The sequence below is a fragment of the Cupressus sempervirens genome, chromosome 3, assembly GCF_028749045.1.
Source record: "Cupressus sempervirens isolate cs-2001-9-10 chromosome 3, ASM2874904v1, whole genome shotgun sequence".
Taxonomy (NCBI): Eukaryota; Viridiplantae; Streptophyta; class Pinopsida; order Cupressales; family Cupressaceae; genus Cupressus; species Cupressus sempervirens.
In genome coordinates, this window is record NC_143120.1 from 764,290,065 (window position 1) to 764,305,783 (window position 15,719).

The following is a 15,719-nucleotide window of genomic DNA, read 5'->3' on the forward strand; positions in this document are numbered from 1 at the left end:
AATGAAAATAACATTGTCAAACACAATACACACAATAGAATTAGACAAGGTGAATGATACTCAATGGAGTTAGTAGAATACTTAGACAAGGTGAATGATATTCAATGGAGTTAGTAGAATACAAGCTATTTATTTAAAAACTAGATAAGAAGCACATGGATATGGGAATTTCTAATCAAACCAAAGCAATCCTCAAATAGAACATGTAAAGGAATTTGATACAAAGTAACAAAACAAATAAATAAATTAATAGTACTAATAAAATCCATAATAGGTTCAACTTTCTCCAATGATTGATTTGAATTGTATACTCTCTTACACAAAGGTATCTATTTGATAATATGTAGTTATAAAATATGAATACAAATGAAATTTATGAGAGTGTGCCTCAATTTATAAATTTTTGTGAGAGACAATGGAGAGTAGATACCTGATGAAAAAATTAATGATGAAGAAATAATAGGACTTCCTTAGGTTTGAGGAGAGAATTTAGGATTATGGTGGAGGCTGTTAAAATGTGAAGGGCTATTAAAAATAATAAATGATTACAATCATGAGAGATGTGTGGATGAGTGTAATTAGGACTCTCATTCTTAATTAGAACTCTCATTCTTGGAGATTGGTAGAGAGAACATTGCAACCATGAGAGATGTGAGGGCAAGTGTACTTAGGGTTAGCTCCCAAGGAGGGAGATTCCCAAAAAAATCAATGGTTGTTGTTAAGATTTTTTAGGATAATGTTAAAGAGAGTAGTTCCATGAATTTTGTAGTGTAGTTGAAATTGGTGGTCTCATAATTTTTTATTTATTTAGCATATTCAATTCACATAAGTAAGTGAATATAAGAAAATTAATTAATTGACACAAACTGAAAAACATTACACAAGTGAGTCAGGAGTTTGGTTCAATTGGCGAAAGCTTCTTATTATAAAACATGAGGTCATGAGGTCCAATCTTCCCCCAAGTCCACGTGGTATCAAAGGATGTGTTGCACCAATGACCTTCATGGGGTAAAGAGGTGGAAAATAAGTAAATTATTATAAAACTATTTGATTGTGTGAGATAAAAAGAGACCCATTAAATAATAAGATTAATTAGTTAATTAAATAAGAGACATTAAATAACGAGATTACATAATTATTAGATCAAGTAAAGACAAAAGTGTACCAAAAAATAGAATTATATTATAGCTAGTTTTAGAAAAAAATAAAATGCTATTAATAAATTAATAATAACTACATATAAAACACTAATTTGGCTCAAAACATTAATTAATTATCACTCATTATATATAAAATATTATAGTCAAAACTCAATCCAAAACATTAATAAATTGCAATGGTATCCAATTTTTGTTTGGAAACATAAATATGTTAGATATATATAAAATTATAGGTAATGAAAATGCATGGGAGTAGATGTCGAGGCTTTCAAATAGCGAGGACAAATGAGGCTTTGTTTGACTTTCGAGAATATAATCGACCGACCAAATAATTTTATTATTATTATTTTAGAAGTCATCCAAGTATGATGGACATCCTACCGGAGTGAAATAGGCCATATTTATAAGTAGGGGGGGATAATATATTCTAGGCATCATTTTTTTTTACCAAGGGGAGCTTGAAATTTGGGTTAAGATCCAAAAACAAGTTAATTTTGGGGAATAAAAAATTAATATAAGATATGATATATTTTTTTTAAAGAGGTACAATTCTAGTTAACAAAAAAAATGAGAATTTTTTTATAAACTTTAAATTTGGCTAAACATATAGCAGAAAAAAAAACTAATATTAACGTATCTTTGAATATTGAAATATGTTATGTATACAAGAGCGAAAAGGTAGACATTTCAAGTGTCATTAAAGGAAGGTTGTAGGATTTGTGATGCATCAAAGGGTGGTCATTTGCAAAGTGTCATCACATCGAAAACATATTAGTGGAATCCTATTACTATTAGCTTTGACAACAAAAAAAATATTACACAATTAGTACTCTAAAACATCATTTAATTATTCTAACCATGTAAAGAAGTGGAAAATAATCATAAATTATTTATTAAGGTGTTTGATTATGTGAGATGAAAAAGGGATTAATTAAATAATGAGATTCTTTAGTTGATCATAAAAACATTAAACAAATAGGTTATATAATTATTTGATAACTTAAGGCAAAAGAATACTAAAAAATATTAAATATTTTTAAAAATATATAATTAATGCATGTTACAAATTTGCACTTAAATACTATAAGAAAATTAGTTGGAGACACAAAATAGAGTATATGATGTTGTTGTAGCAATCAATACAAAACAGAGTACATAGCATAGTTGTAGCAATACAAATAACAAACACCACTACAAAATAGAGAACATGGCATAACTGTAGCAATACAAACAACAAACACCACTACAAAATAGAGAACATGGCATAGTTGGAGCAATACAAATAGCAATTGCAATACAAATTAAAAAAATCTGTAAGACTAGTCTTGTAGAAACAATGCTATGTGACACCCTATATTGAGAGAAAAGAGATATCAAACAATAGAAAATGTATGAGTAAAGCCTTAATAGTACAAATTTCAGATGAGGAAAGACAAGGGTACATCTTGTCCCCCATATATGGAATAATATAACTTGATAAGTAGGAGATAATTTCCACAAGTAGTCAATTTGTGATATTGCTATTAGGATTTAACTGTGTGATTTTGAGTCAAACTCATTGACCCATGTTTAATGAGTAGTGATTCAACATGAATCCATCTCTCATGAGAATAAATGGAACACTTAGCACTCATTAGATCTAGGTGATGCTCACAGGGGTGAAGCACTGGGACTTCCCGGGAGGTCACCCATCCCAGTACTACTCCAGCCTGAGCGCGCTTAACTACGGAGTTTCCTCCATGGTTAAACCCAAAGCTTGCAACCCCATTTGCAAAACCTTCACCAAGTGTTGTGCCTTATGAACCATTCATTAGAAAGCCCCTTAAGCTCATCAATTGATAAGTAGGAGATAATTTCCACAAGTAGTCAATTTGTGATATTGCTATTAGGATTTAACTGTGTGATTTTGAGTCAAACTCATTGACCCATGTTTCATGAGTAGTGATTCAACATGAATCCATCTCTCATGAGAATACATGGAACACTTAGCACTCATTAGATCTAGGTGATGCTCACAGGGGTGAAGCACTGGGACTTCCCGGGAGGTCACCCATCCCAGTACTACTCCAGCCTAAGCGCGCTTAACTACAGAGTTTCCTCCATGGTTAAACCCAAAGCTTGCAACCCCATTTGCAAAACCTTCACCAAGTGTTGTGCCTTATGAACCATTCATTAGAAAGCCCCTTAAGCTCATCAATTGATAAGTAGGAGATAATTTCCACAAGTAGTCAATTTGTGATATTGCTATTAGGATTTAACTGTGTGATTTTGAGTCAAACTCATTGACCCATGTTTCATGAGTAGTGATTCAACATGAATCCATCTCTCATGAGAATAAATGGAACACTTAGCACTCATTAGATCTAGGTGATGCTCACAGGGGTGAAGCACTGGGACTTCCTGGGAGGTCACCCATCCCAGTACTACTCTAGCCTGAGCGCGCTTAACTACAGAGTTTCCTCCATGGTTAAACCCAAAGCTTGCAACCCCATTTGCAAAACCTTCACCAAGTGTTGTGCCTTATGAACCATTCATTAGAAAGCCCCTTAAGCTCATCAATTGATAAGTAGGAGATAATTTCCACAACAAGTCAATTTGTGATATTGCTATCAAGATTTAACTATGTGATTCTGAGTCAAACTCATTAACCCATGTTTGATGAGTAGTGATTCAACATGAATCCATCTCTCATGAGAATAAATGGAACACTTAGCACTCATTGGATCTAGATGATGCTCACAGGGGTGAAGCACTGGGACTTCCTCGGAGGTCACCCATCCCAGTACTACTCCAACCTGAGCGCGCTTAACTACGGAGTTTCCTCCATGGTTAAACCCAAAGCTTGCAACCCCATTTGCAAAACCTTCACCAAGTGTTGTGCCTTATGAACCATTCATTAGAAAGCCCCTTAAACTCATCAATTGATAAGTAGGAGATAATTTCCATAGCAAGTCAATTTGTGATATTGCTATCAGGATTTAACTATGTGATTCTGAGTCAAACTCATTGACCCATGTTTGATGAGTAGTGATTCAACATGAATCCATCTCTCATAGAATAAATGGAGCACTTAACACTCATTGGATCTAGGTGATGCTTACAGGGGTAAAGCACTAGGACTTCCCGGGAGGTCACCCATCCCAATACTACTCCAGCCTGAGCGTGCTTATAACAATATCACAAATTAACTTGCTATGGAAATTATCTCCTACTTATCAATTGATGAGCTTAAGGGGCTTTCTAATGAATGGTTCATAAGGCACAACACTTGGTGAAGGTTTTGCAAATGGGGTGGCAAGCTTTGGGTTTAACCATGGAGGAAACTCCGTAGTTAAGCGCGCTCAGGCTGGAGTAGTACTGGGATGGGTGACCTCCCGGGAAGTCCCAGTGCTTCACCCTTGTGAGCATCACCTAGATCTAATGAGTGCTAAGTGTTCCATTTATTCTCATGAGAGATGGATTCATGTTGAATCACTACTCATGAAACATGGGTCAATGAGTTTGACTCAAAATCACACAGTTAAATCCTAATAGCAATATCACAAATTGACTACTTGTGGAAATTATCTCCTACTTATCAATTGATGAGCTTAAGGGGCTTTCTAATGAATGGTTCATAAGGCACAACACTTGGTGAAGGTTTTGCAAATGGGATTGCAAGCTTTGGGTTTAACCATGGAGGAAATTCCGTAGTTAAGCGCGCTTAGGCTGGAGTAGTACTGGGATGGGTGACCTCCCGGGAAGTCCCAGTGCTTCACCCTTGTGAGCATCACCTAGATCCAATGAGCGCTAAGTGTTCCATTTATTCTCATGAGAGATGGATGTTGAATCGCTACTCATGAAACATGGGTCAATGAGTTTGACTCAGAATCACACAGTTAAATCCTGATAGCAATATCAAAAATTGATTTGCTGTGGAAATTATCTCCTACTTATCAATTGATGAGCTTAAGGGGCTTTCTAATGAACGGTTCATAAGGCACAACACTTGGTGAAGGTTTTGCAAATGGGGTTGCAAGCTTTGGGTTTAACCATGTAGGAAACTTCGTAGTTAAGCGCGCTCAGGCTGGAGTAGTACTGGGATGGGTGACCTCTCGAGAAGTCCCAGTGCTTCACCCCTGTGAGCATCACCTAGATCCAATGAGTGCTAAGTGTTCCATTTATTCTCATGAGAGATGGATTCATGTTGAATCACTACTCATGAAACATGGGTCAATGAGTTTGACTCAGAATCACACAGTTAAATCCTGATAGCAATATCACATAATATAACTTGTCAGACATCATCAACAATAATATTTTTATGCAAACCAACCCCTAGAAGAACCTCTTTCCAACTTAGCTTGTGATAAAAAAATAGCAAACAAATCATTGTAAATAGAATTCTATTGCTTTTTCACAAACTGGAAGCCCCAAATAATATGTCTCATGCTCTCTAATCTGTGACAGAATGGGCAACTGTCTAGCTGGACTATTATACATTATAACCTATCCGCAATGGGCAACTTGCAATGTAAAATCTTCCAGGTGAGCTATTGAGCATCTGCATTAATTTTTGTCTTCCAGATTGAGCTGACAATTTTAGCCAAAAATTTTCATTGAATCTACATTTTCATTTAGAATTTAGTCTATCTTTCACATGTGTCACATGATGAAGATGTAAGTAAACCTTCTTTAAAGGGAAACAAAAAAAAGGATATGAAGACAACCATTGCCACTCCTTGAAAAACTTACATTGTATTAGAGTGCATTGTTTCATAGACAATTCCAAAGGGACTAGAGATTAAACAAAAATAAGGAACACTTTATAACAATTACTCAAACTGAATTTAGTTTTTTGTGTATGCCACAACAACCAATCCATTGAGTGGAAATTCCAAAGGCCCCCCACTGTGCTAATGTCTTTTTTAAACAAATGATAGGAGTGCTTTAGAAACATTAAGGAAAAAGGCTAATTTTGATAACGAATGTGCCTGTTCCACCAGTTAAAGGAAGTGGAAAAACTAAAGCCATGTTGAAGAGAGACTCCTCTCCAACTCAAAAGATAAAAAATGTTCTACCAAACTCTCCATATAGAATAAAGTGAAAATGAGGCCTTGATTGAGAAGAAAGGGGTGTGAAGCACTTTATCGAGTAGTCCTACATATTATCGTTTACCTTTGACAATAGCAATATCAATATGGTTTCGTATGAGTATCTTCCATGACTCATCCCCAAACAAAATCCTTGTGTTCTTGGATCTATTAGTCCCAGTCCAACTTTGTAATTAGGCTGAATGTAATAAGCCCATGAGGTAGAAATAAAACCTCTAGTACCATCCCATTTGGCCCATATAAATTGACGAAGACTTTTAACTAAGTCCTCATATCCCTTCTTAAAAGGCATCCAACATGAGGAAAAGTAAACATGAATTGCTAGAAAGATTTTATTGGCAACTTGAATTTTACTAGCCAAGGAGAGGAACTTATTTCCCTAATTACACAGTTTATTCCTTCCCTATCAAGATATCATCTCCACATATTAGAAAGAGTACCCCAATACTAAAAGGTATACCAAGATACCTCATGATTTCCCCATGTTTGATTTGCTTCCATTCTCTGGGAATCCAATGAGGGATTGGACCAAATTGTATCAACAAGAATTCAGTCTTGTCCTGAGCCATCCTGGATCTTGAAATGATACAATATAACTGTAAAATATCCAATGTATTACTTATATCTTTTTTTCAATATTTTGAAGAAATGACATGCTTTCATTGGCATAGTGTGAGTTAATTACATCAACATCACATGGAATAGAGACTCCTGAAATACATTTCATGCAATTAGTACAGTGAAGCATATATCCTAAAGCATCATCTATAAGGGTGTAGAGGTGTACGGAGATAAAGGAAGCCTTGTTGTAAAGATCGTTGTAGTGGAAATGAATCTATCATCATGTTATTAATGACAATTTGAGCATTAGCATCCTTGAACAACATTCACACATGGGATTGAAACATAGGCCCGAATCTCAATCATTGAAGCATATTAAAAGTGAAGATCCAATGTATTCTATCATATGCTTTGTCAAAATAACATTTTGGCCCATTTATTGGGCTCATTCACATGTCTCCCATTCCACCATTAGGTTATCAAGGATGAACAATGAACCATGTTTGCTTGGGTCTAACAATTTCTTACACAACAGGATAAATTCTAATAGCCAAGGATTTTGCTATGATTTTGTAGGAGGTATTAAGTAATGTGATAGGGCGCCGACTAGAAATAGTCTCTTCACTTTTTCCTTTAGGAATAAATTAGATTATACCACCATTGATAGTAGGACTCAACGATCCTTTCTCGATGTTCTCTGAGTACAAGTGGTAGAAATCCTCCTTAACATGTGGCCACATAGCTTGATAAAATTCCATAGAAAGCCCATTGTTGCCTGGACTTTTGTAAGGAGCCATTGAAAATAAAGTATTTTCCAACTCTTGTAAAGTCAGATTTCTATCTAGGTAATGGTTGTACTCAAGGTCGATTTGGGTAGAGATGAAATCATAGATAGAGTCTTCTAGACCTTCTTGGATATCTTGCCATAGTCATCCTGAAAATGTTTCTCATAGAAATGCTTGAATATAAATTATTACATATAAAACATTATAATCACAACTTGACCTACAACATTAATAAATTATAAATTATTGGACGCGGCTATCCTCCCTACAACTTGTATAGTTGACCAATTTTCAAAAAAGTTTCAGTATTTGATCTTCATGATCTGCATATTTTGTAGTCAAAAACAAAAAAAAATCGAAAAAAAAATCACTAAATTTTCTTGAATCTGAAAAAAAAGAAGTTTGACTTTATTTTGTCTTTAGTATATTTTGTGTAGAGATTAACCTCTGAATTATTAGTCATTACATATAAAAAATTATAATCATTCAAAACATTAATAAATTGCATTGCATTGGTATCCAATTTTTGCTGTCTTATTCGAGACGTGCATATATTAAAGAGAAATAAAAATAGGTAATCGCAATGCATGGGAGTAATAAGTATCAAGGATTTCTTTTTGCGAGGACTTTAGAGACTCCAATTAACCGTCCACAGAAGTTTCATTAATTTACAGTTCCCAAAAGTATGATCCATCCCTTCTCTACTCAGTAGTAACCTATTTTAGGAATATGAAAATATTTAAGTCTTTTAACAGTAATCATTTTTTTCTTGGAAAACTGAATTATAGAAATGATGAAGTTTGGGTGCCAGATCCGAAAATAAAATGAAACAGAAGCTAATTTTGGTGCAAGTATAATAAATAAATAATTAAAAGTGGCACAGTTCCAATTAATTTCTAAGAAAATTAAGAAATGTTTTTTTTGAAAAGAAAAATTGCATGTATGGGATCTGGACACATAAAAAAATTAGTTTGTTATATAATTATTTTTCTAATTTATAAATAATAAAGAATTATAAGTATTTGGTCTATTATCATTTTTTTATTAACAATTAAATATTTATTAACAATATTATAATTAAAAATAATAATTACATAAGTAATCTACTATGTATATATAAATGTCACGTCATTATATTAATTTGCAATCAATAAAATTCTATTTTTTTTCTTTCAATAAAATTAACCTTTTTAAATATTCCATTATACAAAGAAACTATAAAAATTACTTACAATCTCAAGCCAACTCACAACTACTGAATAATTTTTAGAAAATATTTAATTAACAAAATATAATAATTAGATTCTAAATGAGGTGTTTAAAAAGGTAAACAAAGAAAAACCAAAAAATGTTCTCATTTCGAAAGGGTCTTATCATCCCTGGCAAGAGACAATTTTTTATGCAATATTATTGGGGCCAGGAAATAATGGAGGACCCACCATGTGATAGGCACCAGTACCACCATTGACAAAAGGACTGCAAATTCTCAAAGCCACACAAAAGTCAGTACAAGATAAATGAAGGCCAAAAAAAGCGAAATGGAAAACACAAAGAAAAACACCCACCTTAAAGCCCTTATCTTCCTTTCCACACCTTACCCTTCCCGGAAAGCTGGAAGATATTATTTGTTTAACTCTTTCCTAAAGCGGGTTATTTGTTATCAAAGCAGGCGGACAATTCATGAATTGAAACGCGGAAGCGGACCCGCAAATTTTTGTCATTGGCGAAATGAAAACCCTAATCCGGCGCTGAATTTTTCCTGTACACTCAAATTGTTTTTGACAAAAACTAAGAGATAATATGGCGTTTTCGATCCTTAAATACCGATGCACAATTCAACAATCTCATCCGATTTGAAGTCGTCGAATTCGCAAGCTGGTGAAGCCCTGAGATTCGAACCCCCCTCCCACCTGGAATTCGTGTTGCACTGGGGAATTCGTGTTGCACTGTAATTTTTCTCTTCACGAATCTCTCTGATATGTTATAGGATGTTATTATGAGGTCAAATTATGCGATTGTTCCGCATTTTGTGTCGGAATTTCTGTTAATCATGTCTGCAGTGTTTTTCCGTTTTTTTGTCTCCTTTAGTACGGTCATTCTAATCTACAGTAAATTGGATTTGTGAACCTGATTCTTGCCTTTTTTAGTCCCTGTAAAGTGGAGCTAATTATATAAATATTTAGAAGATCTGTGCTAGAGATCGTAATGCTGAAGAAATAATTGAGAATCGCTTACGCTTTTGCTACACTGTGCAGATCATGGCATCCACCGATTCCTACGATGAAGCGATCACTGCTCTCGCCAAATTGTTGAAGTATGTTGAGCTCAGCTTTTAATCTGAATTATGAATGAGTGACTTTTTTTTTTGTGCATGTTTTTCCGACTGATATTTCGGATCTTCTTCACTGATCCGTCACGAGCAATTCAGCAAAAAACATACAAATTCAGGAATTATATTTAGAAAGTAGACTGAAAAAATTATATAACTATCAAGAAAAGGGTCTAAAGCTGGGGTTTCAATTACAGGCAAGAGCCTGGCCTGCGCTCCGTCGCCGCCAAGAAGATTGCCGAAATCACAAAAGAGTTGCAGGGAGAGACTGTGGTTAAGACAAGCAATGGAAACCAGGTCGACGAGTCAAATCCTGTGGATAAGCTGAAGAACGGATTTTCCCGGTTCAAGCAAGAGATTTTCCAGTAAGTCGTGTCTTTATTTTTACTGTTTCTGGTGCTGTTCTTGCCACCATTGTGCTGAAATTCATGGATGGGATGGGGTTTTTCTTCAGGAAGGAAACGGATTTGATCAGCAAGCTATGCAAGGGTCAATCTCCCAAGGTAAATTGACAAATCCTTTTCGCTTGCTGTCAGTATTCAAGCCTGGTATATGATGAGTATGACTTAATCAGAAGGAATCATGGATTTGTTTTACTTTCCCAATTTCGAACTGCAATTTTCCTCTTCGGACTGCCAGATTTCTAGCCAAGTGCATGATATAATTCAATCAAAAGAAATTTGTGAATTTGTCTAATCTCCAACAATTTACAATTTTTTTTTTCCGATTCGTTTTATCTCCGAGGACAGTTTACAATTTTTCTTTTGCGATTGTCTGATTCAAGCCACTTATATGACGATTATAGCTTATTCGAAAGAAATTAATGGATTTGCATAATCTCCCAAGGTTAATTTACGAATTTTCTTTTCCGACTGCAAGATTTGTAGGCAAGTTTATGACGATTAAAGTTCATAAAACGAAATCGTGGGTTTTTTTTGGTGGTTGCAGTTCATGGTGTTCGCATGCGCAGATTCACGAGTGTGTCCGTCCACTGTCCTGAAATTCAATCTGGGAGAAGCATTCGTGGTGCGCAACATTGCAAATATGGTGCCCCCTTACCAGAAGGTTCACATCAACATCTGATTGATTGAAAATTCTTCAATTACATGACGAAGGCTTGTGTAATCATTGTACTTATAAATAAATACTTTTTGTATTTATATTTTGCCCCGCAGAATGGACATTTCGCAGGATCTGGTGCGGCGGTGGAATATGCTGTTTTGCATCTGAAGGTAAGTACTGTATACTTTTGATATGAGAAGAATCCCAAGCCCTTCTTCAGGACTGCACTTATCTGTTATTAAACCCTTTTTACAAACCTATCAGGATTGTTTTTAAAAATAACTGTGAATTAGAATTTAGGATAAATTTTAGAAGAAAATTACGAAATAGAATTTTAAAAATATGAAAAATACTGTATAAAATTTGAAGGGTAGTGGTGAAACAGGTGGAGAACATAATGGTGATGGGGCACAGCTGTTGTGGAGGAATAAAAGGGCTCATGTCAATTCCAGATGATGGCTCCACCAAAACGTAAGAATTCATTATTTCAATTGGCGGGGTTAGTTATTGCCTGTCGTTTTTAGTTGACTTTTTCAAACTTGTGTAAACGGTGTGTACAGGGACTTTATAGAAGAGTGGGTGAAGATAGGACAAGACGCCAAGTCTAAGGTTAAGAAGACTCACGGACATTTGCCTTTGGACGAACAATGCGCCGCCTGTGAGAAGGTTAGTGGATGATAACTACGGCTTTGCTTTTTTGGTTTTTGTTTTGTTTCGATCGGTAATATTGCAAGACATTTAATGTGCATAAATGACGTATTTATTTTATTGAATCAAATATTTTGTAATTTAATAAATTTTGATAACAATGTAATTAATAATTAATAACAAGTACCACATAGGGCTTAGTTTTAATATAATTTTAATTTTAATTTAATAAATTTATTATAGTATATTAAATATTTTAATAAATAAAAATTATAGTTTTTTATAATGATATTAATTTAAATTTTATTTATAAATATAATTATTGATCTATATGTTCTATTGCATATATATTATTATATTATAAATAAATTATAATATAAAAAGAGTAATATTTTGATAATAATAATATATAATAATATTTCTTAAATGATAATATAATATAAGTGATATCATTTTTAAATATTTTTAATAAAAAAAAAAAAAGATTTAAAAAATATTATACATTAATACATTCAACTTAATGTAATGAAAATCTTTTTAAAAGTATTAGTTTTACAATTATCAAATTTGGTTCATATAAGAGCTAAATGAATTCACGCACAAAATATTTTCTAAAATTGTAAATTAAAAAATTTGCATCTATGTTATGCACAACTTATTAATTGCATAAGAAAATTTAAAAATTATTAATTCTAAATTATTCTAAATTATAAAAATCAAATAGAATATAACTGATTGTATATAAATAATCGACAATATTATTATATTTATAAATTCATATTATTATTAATACAATATCAATATTATAGTCTTTATAAGTAAAAATCATATTTTTTATTTTAGTATGATTAATAAGATATATAATGTTTTATAATTTTAGCTTGATTATCTTTTAAATTTTTTTTCAAATGTTTTATATTATTTAAATTTTGATAGACATAATAAGAAAAATACTTTATAACTAGCACATTAAACAATAAACTTCTTTTAAAAATCTTTTAAAAATTAATCTTAATAGATATAAGAACAAATCTATTATTTAATTAACACACTAAATGAAAAATATTAAATCTTTTCAATTATATATTTCTAATGTGTTTTAAAAAAATATTAATTAGCGTTCTTTAAATTGATTTTATATAATAAAATTATGATATGATGGGGAGTGAAATTCAGTCCCAACCAACATAAAAAAAATTAAAATCCAACAAACAATAAATAAGTTTCATTGATTATTCCAATAAATGCTTAAAAAAAAAAACCTTAAACTTTAAGAAGTTTGAATATGACATTAATTTTATTTGAATAATGACTTTTTTTTAGTGGTCTTGTCTGTATTTGAAATTGATTCTTTGAGTCACCAAACATAAATTCCAAATTTTATCAATATTACATATTTTTTTAATGAAAATTATGCATAATACATATAAACTATAAATACATAAAAATATTTTTATTATTTTGAAAATAATTTTTACACGTGTAAAAACATTTTCATGAGGATGCAGTAGAGTATAAGATACAAATTGTAGATTGCAGATCTAGACTTTCCTTTCAGTAGATCATATAAGATAATACAAAATGTTGATGACAAAAAAATTACTACAATCAAATTTAAAAATTCTTTTCAATACTCTTAAATTTTAGAAATTTAATAACTTTAACTATTAGTACGATGTATAGGACTACTGTCAATACTTTGCACCTGCACTCTACTAAATTTAGTTAATGATTCTCCAAGTCTCATTTGATCTGATTTGATGTCTATATCACTGATTTTCCCGGTGTATTGTGCGTCTGGCAAGCATCTGTCTGGATCTTTCTGAACCGTTGCAATTACTATGATATTTTTAATTTTCTTGGGTCTCCGGGGATTTTGGGATCGAGTCCCCCTAAATTTAAAGACATACTCTAAATAGATTTGGTGGCATATGGTTAGTTGTTCGTTGTGAAGTCCTTTATCCATGAATGTGGGTAGGTAAGTCAACGTAAAATTTGGTACAATTTTCCTGCTGGTTGGTTTATTCCGCTGGCTGTATTACACACATCTAACTAACCTACCGGTCATTCTAGAATTCCGTGTACGTTCTACGCACGTCTCTCCAGTGTACCTTAATGAGGGGTGTCGGGGCTCATGTACTTTGGGAAAAAAATGGGACATATTTTATTAGAATCTTATGTTTAAAATTTGTCTTTAAGTAATATTTTTAATTTTTTCATATGAAGATAAACTAGGAGAGAGTGCTACCAGTTTTCATAGTTATTTTTGGATATGCTAAGTTTGCAAATATATTGAATTGTATATAAGAATTTCAAACTTGAATGATTTTGCTATTAAAAAGTTTAAGGAGAGATGGAAATGTTAATGAGAAGAACTAGAGGTTGGAGAGAATGGACGGAGGACATGAAATGGTTGATAAATAGAAATATTAATTGGAGATTTAGAGGAAAGGGAGGCATGAGGATATTTCATTGTTTAAAAAGTAGTGTTTCATATTTGATTGGACCTTTAAGAGCAAGATGAGAGATGGAGTGTTTTGTTTGGATTGTAGATAGTTGAATCCACAAACTCGGTGAATTGGTATTGGTCCATGGATAGTTGAAATCCACAAAATTGCTATGGATAAATGAGTTAGTCTTGATTCATGTTAAATTGATAGTTGTGTTATTGAGGATAATTGAATGAATCTGACGGTAGATAATTAATGAATTGTATTATTTTGATTCATAGATAGATGAAGGATAATTAGAATATTTTCTCATCTATAAAGTAATTGAATTACTACTGATTTTGGTAGTGATGCAGATAGGAAAGATTAGATTGGCGGTGATGAAAAGTTGAACTAAAAAGAATAATCAAGGCATTTTTCTTCACAATATAGTTTAAAATACTTAGACATAAATATATAAATTAATAATTAATAATATTTTTAAAAATAATAGTTTATCATTCATCACTTTAATGTTATCACTAAGTATAATATTATATAACCTCTATAATTTGGATAGTGTAGGTAAGAGCCCTCAATCACTGATTCTCATTATTAATGGTGTTCTAAAGATACGTCTGTTCATGAAATCTGAATCAGTCATTATCTTTGTTAAATCCGTAGAATTTGTCATACATGTCCGTGAGCTTAGTTCTTGGATTTTCATTGCTCATTTATTAATGTCACATTCGACCTCTAACTATGTGTCTGATAACATTTATTTTTATTGTTAATTAAGATTCCTTTGCATTCACAAACTAATTTTAGTGTTTGTCTGATAACACACTGGATTTTGTGCAGGAATCTGTGAACGTGTCACTTGCCAACCTTCTGTCATATCCGTTTGTAAGAGAGGCTGTTTTAGCGAAGAAACTGGCTTTACATGGGGCGCATTATAATTTTGTGGACGGTACATTCAAGAGATGGTCAGTAGGCTTAAGCATGACAGAGCCAGAGTCGTTTGAGTAACTTTAGTTAACAATGTCCAGTGCTGTTGAAGATCAGGGAAGAGGTTGAGCCAGTGCTTTCTTTTTGGATTAGTTAGTTTGTGTAGCAAGCAGAAAGAGCAGCGCTCTCAAAAGATCCTCCATGTTTATAGTATGTCGCTTATCTCTTGAATAACCTGTGTTGGAACACTACTCTCAAATCTTGATTAATGTTTTAAGTTATCCGTTTTAAGCTGTAAATGAGCACATGGTTAGAGAAATTGCATTCCAGTTGTGAACTATGGGTGATGTGAAAATAATGCTGTCGAACTTCAATTGTAATTGGCTACATGTGATTATATCTTTTGCATCCTATGCATCAATTTATAAAGCTTGGAGTGTTGTTTGTCTTAAAATTATAGTTTTTGGCCTGTTTTGTAACTCTTTCCCAGCTATTTAATCGTTTTCTTTAAAATCTTGTTTGTTTCAATATATATAAAAGATATGTCGTCAGTGGTGTTGTAAGTATATAAAAAAAATATAAATTAATTTATAATTTTGAAGATTGTTAATTATATTCTAAATTTGTAATATATATTGAAGAAAATACAAGGCAAAAAATGGAGGAATCAATAGGAGAAGTGGCACCCTTACAACACAATCAAT

At 32.6% G+C, this 15,719-nt stretch overlaps 1 protein-coding gene across 1 annotated transcript; it reads left to right on the top strand.

The window, feature by feature from the left end:
- Positions 1 to 9,445: 9,445 nt before the first annotated feature.
- On the top strand, positions 9,446 to 15,469 carry LOC149569057 (carbonic anhydrase 2-like). Its single transcript, XM_089821840.1, has 9 exons — positions 9,446 to 9,547; positions 9,855 to 9,913; positions 10,126 to 10,293; positions 10,383 to 10,431; positions 10,877 to 10,993; positions 11,104 to 11,160; positions 11,376 to 11,461; positions 11,551 to 11,656; positions 14,929 to 15,469. The coding sequence occupies exons 2-9, from the start codon at positions 9,858 to 9,860 to the stop codon at positions 15,094 to 15,096; spliced, it is 807 nt and encodes a 268-aa protein (XP_089677966.1). The 5' UTR covers positions 9,446 to 9,547; positions 9,855 to 9,857; the 3' UTR covers positions 15,097 to 15,469.
- Positions 15,470 to 15,719: the final 250 nt, after the last annotated feature.